This window comes from Sus scrofa, chromosome 10, assembly GCF_054392235.1.
Source record: "Sus scrofa isolate SSC_HxYL_T2T_F1_AM1 chromosome 10, Sscrofa_HxYL_maternal_Yorkshire_Landrace_v2.0, whole genome shotgun sequence".
NCBI classification, from domain to species: Eukaryota; Metazoa; Chordata; class Mammalia; order Artiodactyla; family Suidae; genus Sus; species Sus scrofa.
The window spans coordinates 55,775,406-55,791,445 of NC_139392.1; the positions used below are offsets into that span (position 1 = coordinate 55,775,406).

At 42.3% G+C, this 16,040-nt stretch overlaps 2 protein-coding genes across 21 annotated transcripts in view; one reads left to right on the forward strand and one right to left on the reverse strand.

The window, feature by feature from the left end:
- Positions 1–8,067, forward strand: part of GOLM1 (golgi membrane protein 1) — a 101,330-nt gene extending 93,263 nt beyond the window's left edge. For all 11 annotated transcript variants that reach the window (XR_014817739.1, XM_084979786.1, XM_084979787.1 and 8 more), the window contains one exon: positions 5,452–8,067. Coding sequence is in view for 10 of the 11 variants with exons in the window: in XM_084979786.1 (XP_084835912.1) it covers positions 5,452–5,528 (77 nt within the window). In the remaining variant the exon portion in view is untranslated. The remainder of the gene's footprint in view (positions 1–5,451) is intronic.
- A 2,511-nt stretch (positions 8,068–10,578) lies between these two features.
- Positions 10,579–16,040, reverse strand: part of NAA35 (N-alpha-acetyltransferase 35, NatC auxiliary subunit) — a 101,145-nt gene continuing 95,683 nt past the window's right edge. For 9 of the 10 annotated variants that reach the window (XM_021064640.2, XM_084979779.1, XM_021064637.2 and 6 more), the window contains 2 exons: positions 12,997–13,077; positions 10,579–11,902 (listed from right to left, as the gene is read on the reverse strand). In XM_021064640.2, the coding sequence (XP_020920299.1) occupies positions 11,843–11,902; positions 12,997–13,077 (141 nt within the window). In that variant the 3' untranslated portion in view covers positions 10,579–11,842. Of the gene's footprint in view, positions 12,620–12,996; positions 13,078–16,040 lie in introns of all 10 variants that reach the window. The other variant, XR_014817737.1, reaches the window with a different exon arrangement.

Sequence of the window (16,040 nt, forward strand, 5' to 3'; positions counted from 1 at the left end):
GGTACTAATACATCATCTTGAGGATGCTTTGCCATCCATTGAAAACCACTGACTAAGTGGTCACTCTTCACCTGTATTAGCTGCCATTCTTTAGGGGCCTTGTCACCACAGCATGTGTGCGTGTGAGCGCGCGCGTGCACACACACACACACACACACACACACACACACTCTCTCTCTCTCACTTGTTTTGTTTTAGTATCACTGTGGACTCAAGGTTTCCTGTTTAAAAATTGTTTTTGCTTTAGACTCTTGGTGTTTCTCAGTTGTCAGGAGCTCTTTCTCTGCTGGGCAAGTTGGCCTTTATCTGTGACATAAGTTGCTGTTTGCCTTGTAGTTTGTTTTGGTTTTGCTTATTTATGTATTTATTTTTTGCAATGTGAAAAAAATTTTATGTTTTTTCTTTTATGGCCTCTGGACATGGAGTCGTGGTTTTCCTGTCACCCATGTCTTCATCTAGTACGTTTTCAGATTGTCCTTTCGGTTCTGTTATGAAGTAACACAGATTCAGAAAACCACACAAGACGAAGGAGGTTTTAGAAGGTCAACACTTTGTAGCCCCCCGCCTCCACCTTTCTGGACAAGAACTAGACCTCGGCTGGCTGTCCAGAGGCCCCTTCTCCGTTTCCTGTCCTGTCCGAGCACCTTGGCCGCCTGTTGTAGGAACGCCTATCCTGACCTTGCCTGTTGGCCTTGATTTCTTGATGGTTTATCACCTGAGTGATAAACTGGACCAGAGTTTACTCTTGCCCATTTTCTTAACTTTGATGTCTTTAAGGTTCTTTATAGGTTCGCTCTGCATCCATCTACCCTCATCCTTCTCTCCTTCCCTCCCTCCCCTCATCTGTTAAAAAAACCACAGCCCTGGAATTTCCCGTAGTCTGAGTGGTCCTGGTTGTGGATTCATGGGTCGGTGTAGTGTGTTCTTTCCTTCCTATTTCCTAAAGGACACCAGCTGGTAGCCAGAGGGGATCCGTGAATTCAGCCATTCCTGTTTCATTGGTTAACTGAAAAATTTTATGACTGGACAAGTCAGTGGTATGGTCCACATAGCATAGGCAGGGCAAATGCTTCTTCCTTTTTATTTAACCTGTTTTCACAATAAGGAATTGCTTCCTCTCATCCTCTGAAGGTGACCACTTAAAAAATACATTTATACTCTGAAGGGTTTGAACCTCTTTGTTGGGTCTCCATTGTGTGTATTGTCCTTTTTGATGCTCTCATTGTCCCATCTTCTTTGGCCGGTGGGGTCTTTGCCACTTTCTGTCTGAGCCCTCGGGTCTTTTGTCTCCTGGCCCGGTCCTGCCTGGCCACTGCTTCCACTCCATACAAGTCTTTTTCTCCATCTGGGAAGGACCACAAAGGAGCACTGGCGGGCTGGTGTCAGAAGCTCACGGCCTCCACCAGCTCCTTTGTCTTTACCGGGGACACTGGTCGCCTGCTGTGGGAGTAGCCACACTCTCCAGCTTCCAGTTGCAGGTCTCCTGTTGGCCCAGGCACTTTCTGGTGTACACCTGTTGGCTCGTAGGGCTTCTGTGTTCTCAGATCCATCAGATGCTCCATTGCTTCCCCTCGATATTCTTTCCAGGTGCTGCAAGCATCTGGGTAGCTGTCCACAGTTTGTTTTTAACAGCTTGGGTTTTGTGGTCTGCAGGACTTGTCATCTCGCTTCATTGTACATGTTCTCCAGTTTTTGAGTTGTTACATGAGTTGCTTTGTCTAGGGACTCTGAGGAGATTCAAAAATGACGCCACTGCTTCCCCCATCTCTCCAGAATCCTCTCCTGTCATCTTTTGCATGCACATCTCTTAATTCATTGGACTTGTTTCAGGTATTCCGGTGCAGGGCTCCAATTTTCTTTTTCCGAAGGTCTTTCCCGCTGCCCCAACACCATTTCAGATCACCATCTAAAGTCAGTGATTGGAGGAGTTCCATTGTGGCGCAGTGGTTAACAAACCCAACTAGGAACCATGAGGTTGTGAGTTCGATCCCTGGCCTTGCTCAGTGGGTTAAGGATCCTGCGTTGCTGTGGCTGTGGTGTAGGGCGGCAGCTGCAGATCCGATTAGACCCCTAGCCTGGGAACCTCCATGTGCCGCAGGTGTGGCCCTAGAAATGGCAAAAACAAACAAACAAAAACAAAGTCAGTGATTGGAGGTGCTCCCATCGTTGAACACCAGTGTACCTGGTTCTGAGTTTTGGATTTTCTATTTCTGTTCCATTGGTTTCTCTCTTGATTCGCAGTGTATCACATTATTCTAACAGGCTTTTTTTTTTTTTTTTTTTTTTAAGTTTCTGACAAGTCTAGTTAATTCTTCTGGAAAATCCCAGCCAACATCACTTTGAAGACTTCTGTCCATTTTGATTCCTTCTTCAAATCAGATTGGAAGCATATTAGATCTTTTCCTTCTGTTCATGTCTCTTACCCTCTTCTCTGTGTTTTGCACTTATTTTTCTTTTTTTGTCTTTTCAGGGCTGCACCCACAGCTTATGGAAGTTCCTAGGCTAGGGGTCGAATTGGAGCTCTAGCTGCTGGCCTTCATCAGAGCCACAGCAACACCAGATCCCAGCCACATCTGTGACCTACACCATAGCTCTCGGCAATGCCATGTCCTTAACCCACTGAGCAAGGCCAGGGATCAAACCTGCATCCTCATGGATGCTGGTCAGATTCGTTTCCACTGAGCTATGACGGGAATGCCCATGTCTTGCATTTCTGGTCTGTGTTGATAATAATTTCCTCAAAATATCTTCCAGTTCAAAAATGTTTTCTTCATGGAGCTCCCTGGTGGTCTGGTGGTTATGATTTGGCAGTTTCCTTGCTGCAGCCAGGCTCAATGCCTGGTCTGGAAGCTGAGATCCCCCATCAGGGTTTTGGCACACTAGAGCCAAAAAAACCCCACAGCACCTTGTATGTGTACTTGCTATGTGCCAGGCACTGTAGATTCTTCAGAAATGTAGATTCTTTTGCTCCACTCACTGAACCAAAAAGTTTGCCTTCAGCTGTGTCTTATCTGTTTATTCTTTCTCTCTTTTTTGGCTGCATCTGCAGCATGTGGAAGTTCCAAGGCCAGGGATCAAATCTGAACTGCAGCTGCGACCAATACCACAGCTATGGCAACCCTGGATCCTTAACTTCTGCCCCACAGCAGGAGCTGCTGTTCTTTAATTTTTCTTTTGTAAACGGTTTGGAAGGTTTAGAAATGAAAAATATGGACCCATATTTCTTGCTTTATGGACGTTGTTCCTTGCTCATGTTTTCAAACATCTGTTGTTTCTCTAGCTATATCAGAGTCGTTTCATACTCCATGTCTCCCAACAGCAGTATCTGAAAACTTTGTGGGTGTTTGTTTCTGTAGATTCTCATGATACTTTGTTTTCTTGTGTGTTTTGTGCTTCTAAACTGTGAGCTTCTACTTTGCTTGGAACTTTATTTGGGAGAGGTCTTTGAGGACCTAGTCGCCGTTGTGTTGGACTTTAAGTTTGTTGGCCTCTGCCAGTCTCGCGGGTTCTGCAGCCTCAGACCCCTTTAATAAAGTGGATTGTCTTCTTCAGGGTTTTTTGGATCACATGGCAAATGTGAGTTCAAATTATATCCCTGCACAATCACCTCGTGTGGTTAAGAATCCCCCAGTCCACACACGGGCTTTCTTGCTGTCCTCATCTCATTGCAGGCTTCTTTCCTATTAGTGTTAGCCAAGGATAGAGCCCTTTGGGGTGTCAACTTTTACAGGCCTCCCCTTCTTGACGCCTCATCTTGAGGGGAGCTCTCGTCTTTAGGTCCTGTCCTCCGGTGGCTCTTGAAGCTGTGAAGGGAGAAGCCCGAAGTCTTCAGGCTTCAGCAGAAATCCTCTGGGCAAAAGCTTGATGCTTACTACCATCACGAGCGGTTTCTTTCTTTTTTGCATTTTAGGGCCAAACCCTCAGCATATGGAGATTCCCAGGCTAGGGGTGGAATCAGAGCTGCAGCTGCCAGCCTAGGCCACAGCCACAACCACAATCTGAGCCACATCTGTGACCTACACCACAGCTCACGATAATGCCAGATTCTTAACTCACTGAGCAAGGCCAGGGATCGAACTTGTGTCCTCATGGATCCCAGTCGGCTTCATAATCTGCTGAGCCACGATGGGAACTCTCTCCCTCGTGCTTTTCTAACTCCACTTCAGTTGAATCACCCTGCTTTATTTTTTCCAGGAATGGTTTCTTTCACTTCATTTCTGACCTCACAGATTCCTCCTTTTAATGTCATTCATAGGCAGTGCATTATAATGTTTTGGTTTTTTTTTACTTTTCATTTTGAAATAATTTAGAATTAAAAAAAAAAAAAAACTAGTAAGAATTTCCATAAACCTTTTATCCAGGTTCCCCAAATGCTAACATCTTATGTAACCACAGTACAATGATCAAAACGAAGAAATTAATATTGATAGAATGCTATTATCAAAAGACATTATTCACATTTCTTGAATTGTCCAACTAATATGCCTTTTCTGGCCTAAGATCTAATTCAGGAGCATACACTGCATTTATCATCATACCTTTTCTTTTTTTCTTCTTTTTCTTTGTAGGGCTGCACCTGCAGCATATGGAGATTCCCAGGCTAGGGGTTGAATCGGAGCTATAGCTGCCAGCCTACACCACAGCTCACAGTAATGGTGGATCCTTAACCCACTGAGTGAGGCCAGGGATCAAACCTGCATCCTCATGGATGCTAGTCAGGTTCCTTAACTGCTGAGCCATGATGGGACCTTCCTATCAGCTCGTTTAAGAATTTTTTAAGTTGAGAAATGTCATGTCATCAAGATAGTTTAAGACTCTGCTTGCTCCAAGGAAATTAGAAGAGGCATTAGCTCTGACTTTCTAAGAACTTTAATAAGACTATACATTTAAGGCAATCATTTATTTAATAAATAACCATTTAATGTGCAGTAGTTGTAAATGAGAACCTTGTTTTTAAGTTTTATTTTTAACATGCCTTTTTATTCCATGTGTGTCAAAGATAGAGTAAGAAGGGTGGAAGCCACAGACAGGCATCTGCTCTGTAAAGGAAGAGCTTTGGGGTCACAAAAGCTGACTAAGCTATGATCTGCTTTAGGGGGCAGTATGCTTCCTGCTGGAGGTGCACTGACAGAGATTCGCCACCACAAGCGTCCTGATCGTGTCAAAAATTCTGAGAGTACATTTCATTGTCTGGTTTACAGGACATTCTTTCACTATTTGTAATAACTGAGTTTTTAGGTGTTTTAGCTTTGCTTATGGTACCTTATTGGCTGTACATGTGGACTCTTGCTGCCTTGTCCTCAAGTAAGAATGAGATTCCACATCATAGTTACTGTGGGAAGCAGTCCTCTTTATGACAGTTTCTGGACAATTACTTCAGTTGGGGCCTGCTTGCGCTGGTTCCTCAAAATGTTTAATACTAGAATGCTGTTTTTTTCTTTCCTTTTTCAGTTCTTGATGCTGAACATCAGAAAGGAGACATGATAAATTTACTTGATCAACGTCCAAAGAGGAATCACACACTCTGAATCAAACTGGAATCACATACTTTTGTGTCAGAATTGAATAGAGATCACCACAAAATATTCATGAGGGATTGAATACTGTGAAATTAAAATATCCCAAGATGATTATTGTGGAGCTTTAGTATGTATTTACTGTGTAGGAAAATGAGATTGTCTTTTGAGTTTTGGGGGTACTTTTGAAGTGTCTGTACTAAGATGTCAGAATTGTTGAAATTTGTTGGGTAAGAGGTCTTTCATGAGAAGATCAGCACCAAAACTAGGACACAGCTTGTCTTTCAAGTGTGGCAACAGTGGGATTCTTACTGTGGAACATGAAACTTCTCGGAAGAGGGGCTTGAAGAGCTGCTTCTCCTCAGCTCCGTCGTGCTGTGCCGAGTGACCGGGACCAGCCCGTTCTCTGTTCTCCCGTCTGCACTGAATGATTTTTGGTTTATCCTCCTGTGCTCACTTCTGGTTCTGACAGTCAGCAGCCTGGAGCACTGACTGTTAACTCAAACATCACTGGCAACGGTGTTGAACAAGTCTAGACGCAAAGGTGTTTTGTGCAAGGATTTTTAAAAAAAGGCTACTCATGTAATAAGCCTGTTATTAATGTACAAAATTCTTTTAAGTGACTTGTAACTTGAATACTTGTGATCTATACTTGGTCTGCTTAGTATGTGTGGGCCAAGCAGAATCTTCTGTAATAAGTCCTTAAGAAGAGCCAGGTGTGGGTGAGACATTGGACACAGCAGGGGCCACAGTGGAGCTGACCCTGAGCCCTGAGGCAGAGCAGTGAGGCGGGCGCAGCACTGTGGGGAGGCTTTGTTAGGGACAAACTGCTGGCTTTACTACTAGGAGAAAAGAAGAGTAAGTTGATGAATATATACAGCATTACTGATTTGGAAAGCTTAGAAAGTCAAAAGGCAATAATTCTGTCAGTTTTTGTCATTTCGCTTGTGTGGTAAAGGACTGTCATAAAACTGATTTAAAAATCAAAAGTTAATTTGAAAATGACTGTAGTTAAAATTCACATTGATAACAGCATCAGCTTTCACTTAACATTTCAGGTGGATGGGCTTTTGCAGTTCCATGGTGGCCCGGTGGTTAAGGATCCAGCATTGTCATGGCTGTGGTGTAGACTCAATCCCTGGTCTGCATTTCTCTGAGCCTTGAGTGTGGCCTTTTGCTGGGGCTTGTGAATGACAGGCAAAGCCAAAGTTGGGACTTTTAGTCTCTCCAAAGGGTAAGTGGGTGGCAATACTTACTAAAATACAGTTTTGAGTCACAGGATTGGAGATGGAGGGACCTGGGGTCATGTGCTATAACCCCGTTGTTTACAGAGAAGAAACTGGGGCCCAGAGAACTTAGGAAGCTTCTCCAGGCAAGCCAGCACGTACCCAGCTGTGGACTCCTGGCGCTCCTGGCAGCCCCTGTAGGCAGGACCTGGTTTGCATTCAGGTTAAGATCTCCAACTTGAATGCTGTGTGATACTGTACCTAATCACCAATATTAAACTTTCCACCCAGAAAAGGCAACTCAAGAGGTATGAAGGTTGCTTTACAAGAGATTTCTCTAAGTCCCTGTCCAGCATCCCTTTGTGTCTTAGTCTAAGGGTTGATATTCTCTCCTGCTTAGCCTTGGCATTCATCTCCTGTTTGTTCACTGTGCCCAGAGTTGCTGAGAAATGAAACACTTTTTAATAGTTCAGTTTTTGAAACTGCTTTCATTTTCCCCTTCACCCCCACGGGAAACCTAAAGAATCAACTTTTAAACTGGTGTTTGCCTTATTAATTAAACCTTTGTGGAATGAGATGGGATGTCAGTATAAATAAAAAGTCATCCTGATTTCATCTTCCTGTACAGAAAGGCCATTTGCTTGGGAGGTGTGCACCCTGAGCTCTTCACCAGTCATGCTTTATTACCACTTGCTTCCCTTGGGATCACAGGCACCTATGCCAAGGGAACAATCAGAGGTGTCACAGTTATTTACAAAACAAAACAAAAAAAACCTGTGCAACAAGCATCAAATAGATATCAAACCCCAACCTTGGTCTTTTGGGTTCATCCAAAATGAAATCAGCAGCGGTTCCAATTTTTTTTTTTTTGCTTTTTTTAGGGTCTAAGGTGGGGCATATGGAGGTTCTCAGGCTAGTACTGAATCGGGGCTGCAGCTGCTGGCCTACGCCACAGCCGCAGCAAAACCAGATCCGAGCCACATCTGCAACGTACACCACAGCTCATGGCAACACCTGATCCTTAACCACTGAACAAGGCCAGGGGTCAAACCCGTGTCCTCATGGATACTAGTTGGGTTCGTTACACTGAACCACAACCAGAACTCTGAGCTGTCCAATTTTTAACAGGTATAAACTCTATTTGATTTATACTCTTAAATGGTATAGACAGAAGTGATGATTCATTTGATCTTTTTTTCTGTAGGTAGGTCTGCAGATGAAGATTCCCCTAAGCAACTTTGGATTAGATTTCATGAATAATTTAATCTGCACAATATACTTTTGTGTGTTGGAATTTGAGAAATAAACCATTACCTGTTAAGTCAGAATGCTGTCATTAAATAACTAGGTTGGGAGTTCCCGTCGTGGCGCAGTGGTTAACGAATCCAACTAGGAACCATGAGGTTGCGGGTTCGGTCCCTGCCCTTGCCCTGTGGGTTAACGATCCGGCGTTGCCGTGAGCTGTGGTGTAGGTCGCAGACGCGGCTCGGATCCCGAGTTGCTGTGGCTCTGGCGTAGGCCGGGGGCTACATCTCCGATTCAACCCCTAGCCTGGGAACCTCCATATGCCGTGGAAGCGGCCCAAGAAACAGCAACAACAACAACAAAAGACAAAAAGACAAATAACTAGGTTGATAACTGGTGTAACTGTTCTAATGGGTAATAGGTGGTTACTTATTCAGTAGAACTTTGGAATGGAAGAGAACTGTGATTTCAGGGTCCTTTAAAGTCCAGGGAAATTGGTCTATTCCCACTGTGTATTTCAGCCTAAAAGATTATTATAAATAATAAATCAGTTTATAGGACACTAAATTAACATCTAATATTTGTCTTTGAAATGAGTTTTCAGAATACATATTTAAAAGTTTCCATTAACTGTGGATTAACATTTTTTCCACAATTTATAATCTGAAAATGTTCATTAGTGTTACGAAGTTGGGGAAGACTCAACTTGTGTATGTTCGGGTACTATTTCTCAGCTCAGAGGGCAACACTTTTTTTTTTTTTTATAAAATGGCCACACCCGGGAGTTCCCGTCGTGGCGCAGTGGTTAACGAATCCGACTAGAAACCATGAGGTTGCGGATTCGGTCCCTGCCCTTGCTCAGTGGGTTAACGATCCGGCGTTGGGTGAGCTGTGGTGTAGGTTGCAGACGCGGCTCGGATCCCAAGTTTCTGTGGCTCTGGCATAGGCTGGTGGCTACAGCTTCGATTCAACCCCTAGCCTGGGAACCTCCATATGCCGCGGGAGCGGCCCAAGAAATAGCAAAAAGACCAAAAGACAAAAAAAAAAAAAAAAAAAGCCACACTTGTGGCATATGGAGGTTCCCAGGCTAGAGGTCTAACTGGAGCTGCAGCTGCCAGCCCACACCAGATCCTTGCCATGTCTGTGACCTACACCACGGCCTGTGGCAATGCTGGTTCCTTAACCCACTGAGCAGGGCCAGAGATCAAACCTGCATCCTCATGGAGACTTTGTCAGGTCCCTAACCTGCTGAGCTACAATGGGAACTCCTGCACTTCAAGTGTACTAAGCCACTGTTCTTAATAACAAGTTTGTACAATCCTGGTAATGTGTACACTGAAGGATTACTCAAAGTGGAAGTAGGTATCGTCCCATGCACTTAAAATTTCTATCCTTGTTTGGTGTGCCTGTGAAACATCTCTAGGCAAGTTATGTGACTTGAAACACTCACCTATAAATTATATATAATATAAAGCTCAGATAATGACCCTTCTATAAACCAAGACCCTAACCACCTGAGCCAAATGCTTTTTTTTTTTTTTTAAATCCTTAATGCCTTAGAATAAGTGACATGTTCTAAAGTAGAATAAAAATCCTGAGTTGAGGGAATTCCTGTTGTGGCTCAGCAGGTTAAGAACCTGACCAGGATCCATGAGGATGCGGGTTCGATCCCTGGCCTTACTCAGTGGATTAAGGACCTGGTGTTGCTGTGAGCTGCTGTGTAGGTTGCAGATGCTGCTGTGGCTGTGGTGCAGTCAAGCAGCTGCAGCTCCGATTCAACCCCAGCCTGGGAACTTCTGTGTGTCACAGGTGTGGCCCTAAAAAACAAAAAAAAATCCTGAGTCAAGTGACATGGGCCACACCTTGCTTCATACACCTACAGAGATTCTAATACTGTGAGGGGTGATTGGTAAATATTTTGACTATTCAAAGTCCAAATAAATGATGATGACTGATCAGAGATGTCATCCTACATAACCTAATTTTCCACGTAACTGAAATTTTGCCTTTTAGAACTTTTATAAACAGATTTAGATGAATACATATTTACAACGAATGTTAATAAATACATGGGAATTAGGATGTAAACTCAAGGCTTAAGAGGTAAGCCAGATTCTCTGTGGAAGAGCTCCTTATATTAGAGCTTGCCTTTTTTTTTTTTTTGTTAAAATGATTTAGTATCATTTAAAAGAGTTGTTTTGTGATCGTAACTGATAGTTTTTTTCTCCTGTAAAGGACAATCTTGGTATAGCAACATCCTTGGCTCTGGGTTTTGAAGATGGGTTCATTCAAAAGTTATTCTAGAACTCAGCAGATGACATATCTGTGAATGAAAACAAAGCATCACACTTTAAGCTTGGCTTAAGGTTTGAATTCTAAACAGAAGGTTGCAGGTACTGCATCTTTATCTTTGCAGTCATTTAGAAATTCAGAGATTTGCATAATAACTTTGTGATCCTCCAACGAATAGAATGCAAGTTAGCAGAGGCCTAGAGAACAGACTATTACCAGGGACTGTATAGGTGGACTAGTCCAGTATCTTCAGTCATTTCAACTCTTCAAAAGAAAAAATTTTAAACACCTTTGGCAACTGCAGGATAATGAAAATATTTAATCATTCCAAATTGTATTTTATGGTTCCTTACTGCAAAAGCAACCAGTTCTAGTTCCCTACTCTTCTTGGAGCTGGAACAAGCTCTAAGCACAAGATTGATTTGTAAATATCTGACAAGTGAGTTTCATCAGCTGAAGCAAACTGTTTAGGGGCAAAGCTACCAGACTCCAACTTGCCACCCCCCAAGTTCCTACTTCCAAGTTCCTCTGCACTCCTGGTGTCTTGTGTTCTAACCATCAAGTGTCTGTACCCTTTTTTTGGGGGGGTGGGGCGCACCTGTGGCATATGGAGGTTCCCAGGCTAGTGGTCAAATCAGAGCTGTAGCTGCTGGCCTCTGCCATAGCCATGCCAGATCCACGCCATGTCGGTGACCTACACCACAGCTCCTGGCAACGTCAGATCCCTAACCCACTGAGAGAGGCCAGGGGTCGAACCTGCACCCTCATGGATACTAGTCAGATTCATATCTGCTGCACCACAACAGGAACTCCTAAGTGTCTCTACGTTTAAAGACTGCCTTCCTACTGCCCTACAGGCCTTGTTTTGACTACACTCTTCCGTTTTTTCCCCAGCTCTCTCCAGGATGTCTTCTACATTTTTTTTTTTTTAAAAGATCCACATCCCATTAACTGAGCAGGAGCTGGAAAGATGAAGCCCTTTTTCTCAAGTTATAGGTATATTTAAGATACCATGACACACAAAATCACATTCACCATATAATTTAGTCTCCCCTTAGAGCTTAGTGGTCCCTTCAAAATCACTTTTAAATATATTTTCCTAAAATCCCGTGTGAGCATTTAATCCCTTGATTTCAAACTTTTTAGATCATTTGAATTACTCAAATGTTAAGAGTAAACACCTTCAGTTCTTACCATGTATCAAGAAAGTGCTATTGTTTTTCATCTCCAGTAGTGCATTTTTTGTCAAGAAATTTATTAACCTTTACAAACACTATTTTCACTCATTCATAAAAAATGATTTATGATTAAATCTGTAATAAAACCATATAACGTTCATCAATGCATCCAATAAGACCAGTTTCATCCATGGAACATAATAAACCACTTTAAAACAGCAGTTTTCATTCATGTCATATAAGGCTGTCAAATTAAAAGTATTCCTTATAATGGGTTGTTATCCAAGAACTTTCACTTCACTTATGTGGTAAGACTGATGACAGATCATCTAAGAGTAGAATCTGATCGCAGATTCCACCCCTTTGGTGGCCTTTTCAGTCTTTCTCAAACAAGTTTCACAACAGGAAAATATTTGTGAGCAGAGAAATCAAATTCAGGCGGAACCTGCAAAGAAAGTCAATTAATGTATCTTAACACATTCAGACAGTAAAGACTTAAGAGTTTCTCATGTTTTTAAAGACAAGACAGCACAAAAGAGATTTAAAAAAATGGTTTAATGACAAAAAGGAACTAACCTGGAGGGGGAATAATGGTTAGCTTATCTCTGGATTTATGAAGATCATTAGCAAACATGCTGACCAGAAGTTTTTTATCTTCAGAGTAGTTAACAAAGGAAAATACACTTAAATTACAGGAAAAGGTTATGGGCCAGCAATGTTTTTTTTTTTCTTTTCTTTTTTTTTAAGTTTCCAGGGTCACTGATACTCCTGAGCAATGAAATGAGTCACTGGTAAAGCAGAGCAAGAGATAAAGAAAAGCAATGGGAGTGAACAAATAAGAGGTTTGTGTATATAATGGGCAAATGCTACCAAAAATGCCTCAGTGCTCAGAATGTTGAAACAGTGCTAACGATGTAACATTACCAAGGAAAGCTTACAGAATCTTCCATCTCTTGAGCCATTAAAGCATTGAAGCATTCACTTTTCTAAAGGCAGATGACTTTACAAACCTCTCCCATAATTTGTTTTTACACATTTTCTGTTATTGCCTCAAGTCATTCAGTAATTTATGTGGAAGGGCAGACTTTAGAGACTTCTTTTTTTTGTCTTTTTAGGGCCGCACCCTGGCATGTTAGTTCCCAGGCTAGGGGTTGCATTGGAGCTGCAGCCGCCGGCCTATGCCACAGCCACAGCAATGTGGGATCCAAGCTGCATCTGTGACCTACACCACAGCTCACGGCAACACCGGATCCTTAACCCACTGAGCGAGGCCAGGGATCAAACCTGTGTCCTCACTGGTACTAGTCAGATTCATTTCTGCTGAGCCACAACAGGAACTCTGACTTTAGAGACTTTAAATAAAAAAAATCTGTATGTTTCAAGGCCAAATGGTAATAAGGTCTAATTTATTTCCGAATCTCTTTTAGAATATTTTTTATGGGTGTTTTGACTTTTTGTAATACTGACACATCTTAATGGGGAAAAAAGTGAAGTTTTACAGTCATTTAAGACCATTTATTTTCTCTATAGCATCCTTACCTTAGATTCCTTCTTGTGTCCTCCTGCCAGCAACTTCATAACCACAAAGTTGGGTTTGGCAACCTTTAAAATTCTACTGACCTAAACAATGAGCAACATTAAGCTATGAAAATATAACATTCACAGTCAAAAATATCTCGATTTATAGATACTTAACAGGAACTTGGCACAATGTAGGTGCTGATATTTTTCTAAAACAAAGGCAATTTAAAAACAGGAACACCATAATACATCTTTTAGTAACACAGAATTCTTAGTCAACTCTGAAAACTTGAAAGGGCCAGTGTTATCTTGCTTTCATTAAAACAAAAGATCATTAAGATTCAGAGACAAAGTCCTGCAGAGACAGTACAATCTAGTCTACAGTAGGGCATAGCCTCTGGTGTTAGGCTGTTTTCAAATTCTAGCTTTGCCACCTACTCGTTATGAAACCTCTGGAAGTTTTCTAATTTCTCTGTTCCTCAGTTTCTTCACCTGTAAAAATGGGGATAATATTACCTATCCTACAAATATTTGCTGTGAGGATTAACTAAGTTATAGATATTATGACCTAGCAGGGAGTTACGTGTCTGTTAACTTATTTCTGACAACCATTTGTCTAAAAGGCTTTGCCTGAACATGTGAATAACAATGGGATGGAACACTGCATTCTTGTTAAGCGGGGGTAACTGGCAAGTTGAAGAAAAGTTCTGACCTCTCTTGACACATCACCGCAAGTTCAGGAGCTGCTGCTCCTCCTTGGCTGCAGATGGCACACCCACTTACCCAGAGGACCACTCCATCTGGGCTTCCATAAGGCCATACCCAAAACTGAGCTCCACCCTTCCAGCCCTGAGGTCTTCCCCATACAATTCAGTCCACCCAGATGGTGCTGAGGCCAAAACCCCAAAACCATCCTTGACTCCTCTTTTTCTCTCACCCACATCCAAGCTATTAGTCAATCCAACTGGCTAGACCTTCACATGCATAGAGAACGCAATCACTTCTGATCTACCGGCGGCACTGTCTTTTTCACCTGCATCACAGCTATGGCCTCTAACTGGCTCCCCTGCTTCCGCCTTTGGTCCCACCAGTCTATTTTCAGCACAGAGGCCAAAGCGATCCTTTAGAACAAAAATCATATCTGGTCATACCTCTGCTCAACTCTCCAACCGCTCACCCCCTTGTTCGGTCCAGGTGGCTGTCCTTGACTGTCCTTCCAATATGCCAGGCACACGCCTGCACCTTTACACATGCGATTCCTGTGCCTAGAAGGCTCCAGCCCTGGATGGCCACATGACCTGCTGCTTCACTTCATTCCAGGATTTGCTCAGAGGCCAACTTATTTAAACATGTCCAATCCCCTCCACCTCCCCACCTCCTGCAGCATTCAGAATCCCTACTCCCCGTTTGATTTTTCTTCATGGTCCTTATGGTCTTCTAATAGACTATTATAATTTACTTATTTATTTACTATTTGCCTCCTCTGCCCCCAGGAGGGCCTGGATTAGTTTTTTTTTTTTTTTTTTTTTTCCTCCTGCTGGAAACTAACAGAGTGCTTAGGACATAGTAGGTACTCAACAGTATTTGCTGAATTATTGTTTCTCTCCTATCCCTGTTCGCTAAGGCACTCAGCAGCTCTCCCCATAAGGAAACACTATTTTTAATTCTCATGGATCTTTCCAGAGGTGCGTTACATAATACTCTCCCCCCCCACACATAGTCTTCCTTGGCCCCTCTTTACTGAAATGGCAGCATACTATACATACTGTTTCTAAACTTCTTATATCTAAAGAACATTACGTTAAAGTTTATAAATCTCTCCCATGTCCCTTTTAGGGCTGCAGAGAATTCCACTGCATGATGAATCATCAATCTTGTAACAGTTCCTCTGAGGGACATTAAAGTTTCTTCATTTTTTTTTTTTCTATTACAAATCCTACTGTAATAAATACTCTTGTGTATACATCACTACCCATAAAGGTACATGGGTCTATGAGATAAATCCCAAGAAGCAGAACTGCTGGGCCTAAGGGGTTGTGACTTTTGACAAATATTGCTAAAATGCCCTTCCATGGAGGCTGTACAAAGATCTACTCCCCAAAATGATCTCTGTGTACAGGTAACACACATATACAGAATAAATCCATTTCAATAAAATTAGCTATATAGTAAATTATGAAACAAAGGCTGAAACTTAGTATTTTATATTTTTTAAGTTTTAAGCTCTGTAGAATGATAGTCAAAATAGTCTTCAAAGATAACAGCCTTTATTTTAAATGGTCAAGTGGAAAAAGTTTTCTATTTCCTGTGATAATTAACTAGACCATTTTTTTTTTTTTTTTTTTTTTTTTTTTTTTGCTATTTCTTGGGCCGCTCCTGCGGCATATGGAGATTCCCAGGCTAGGGGTCAAATCGGAGCTGCAGCCACCAGCCTACACCAGAGCCACAGCAACGCGGGATCCTAGCTGCGTCTGTGACCTACGTCACAGCTCATGGCAACACCGGATCCTTAACCCACTGAGCAAGGCCAGGGACTGAACCCGCAACCTCATGGTTCCTAGTCGGATTTGTTAACCACTGAGCCACAACGGGAACTCCCCAGACCATTTTTTAAGATTTAAGATTTATGTTACTATGTCTTAATACAGTTATTATAGATTAAAATTAAAAATTTTTTCTTTTAATTTTTTGGGCTGCAGCATATGGAAGCTCCTATGCCAGGGATCGAATCAGAGCTGTAGCTGCTGGTCTACACCACAGCCACAGCAATGCAGGATCCTAGCTGTGTCTGCAACCTATACCTATAGCTCACAGCTGGATCCTTAACCCACTGAGAGGGGCCAGGGATTGAACCCACATCCTCATGGATACCAGTCGGGTTTGTTACCACTGAGCCACAAGAAGAACTCCAAAATTAAAAATTTTAATGTTAACATTTCTGAGCTATAGCACAATCAATCTTATTCCTATCCTTTCTGCTTACTTTATGGTTCTAAAACTTAATTTTTCTTTACACTGATTTCTAAATTTACACAAAGCAGATATTTACATCACTTCTTTCT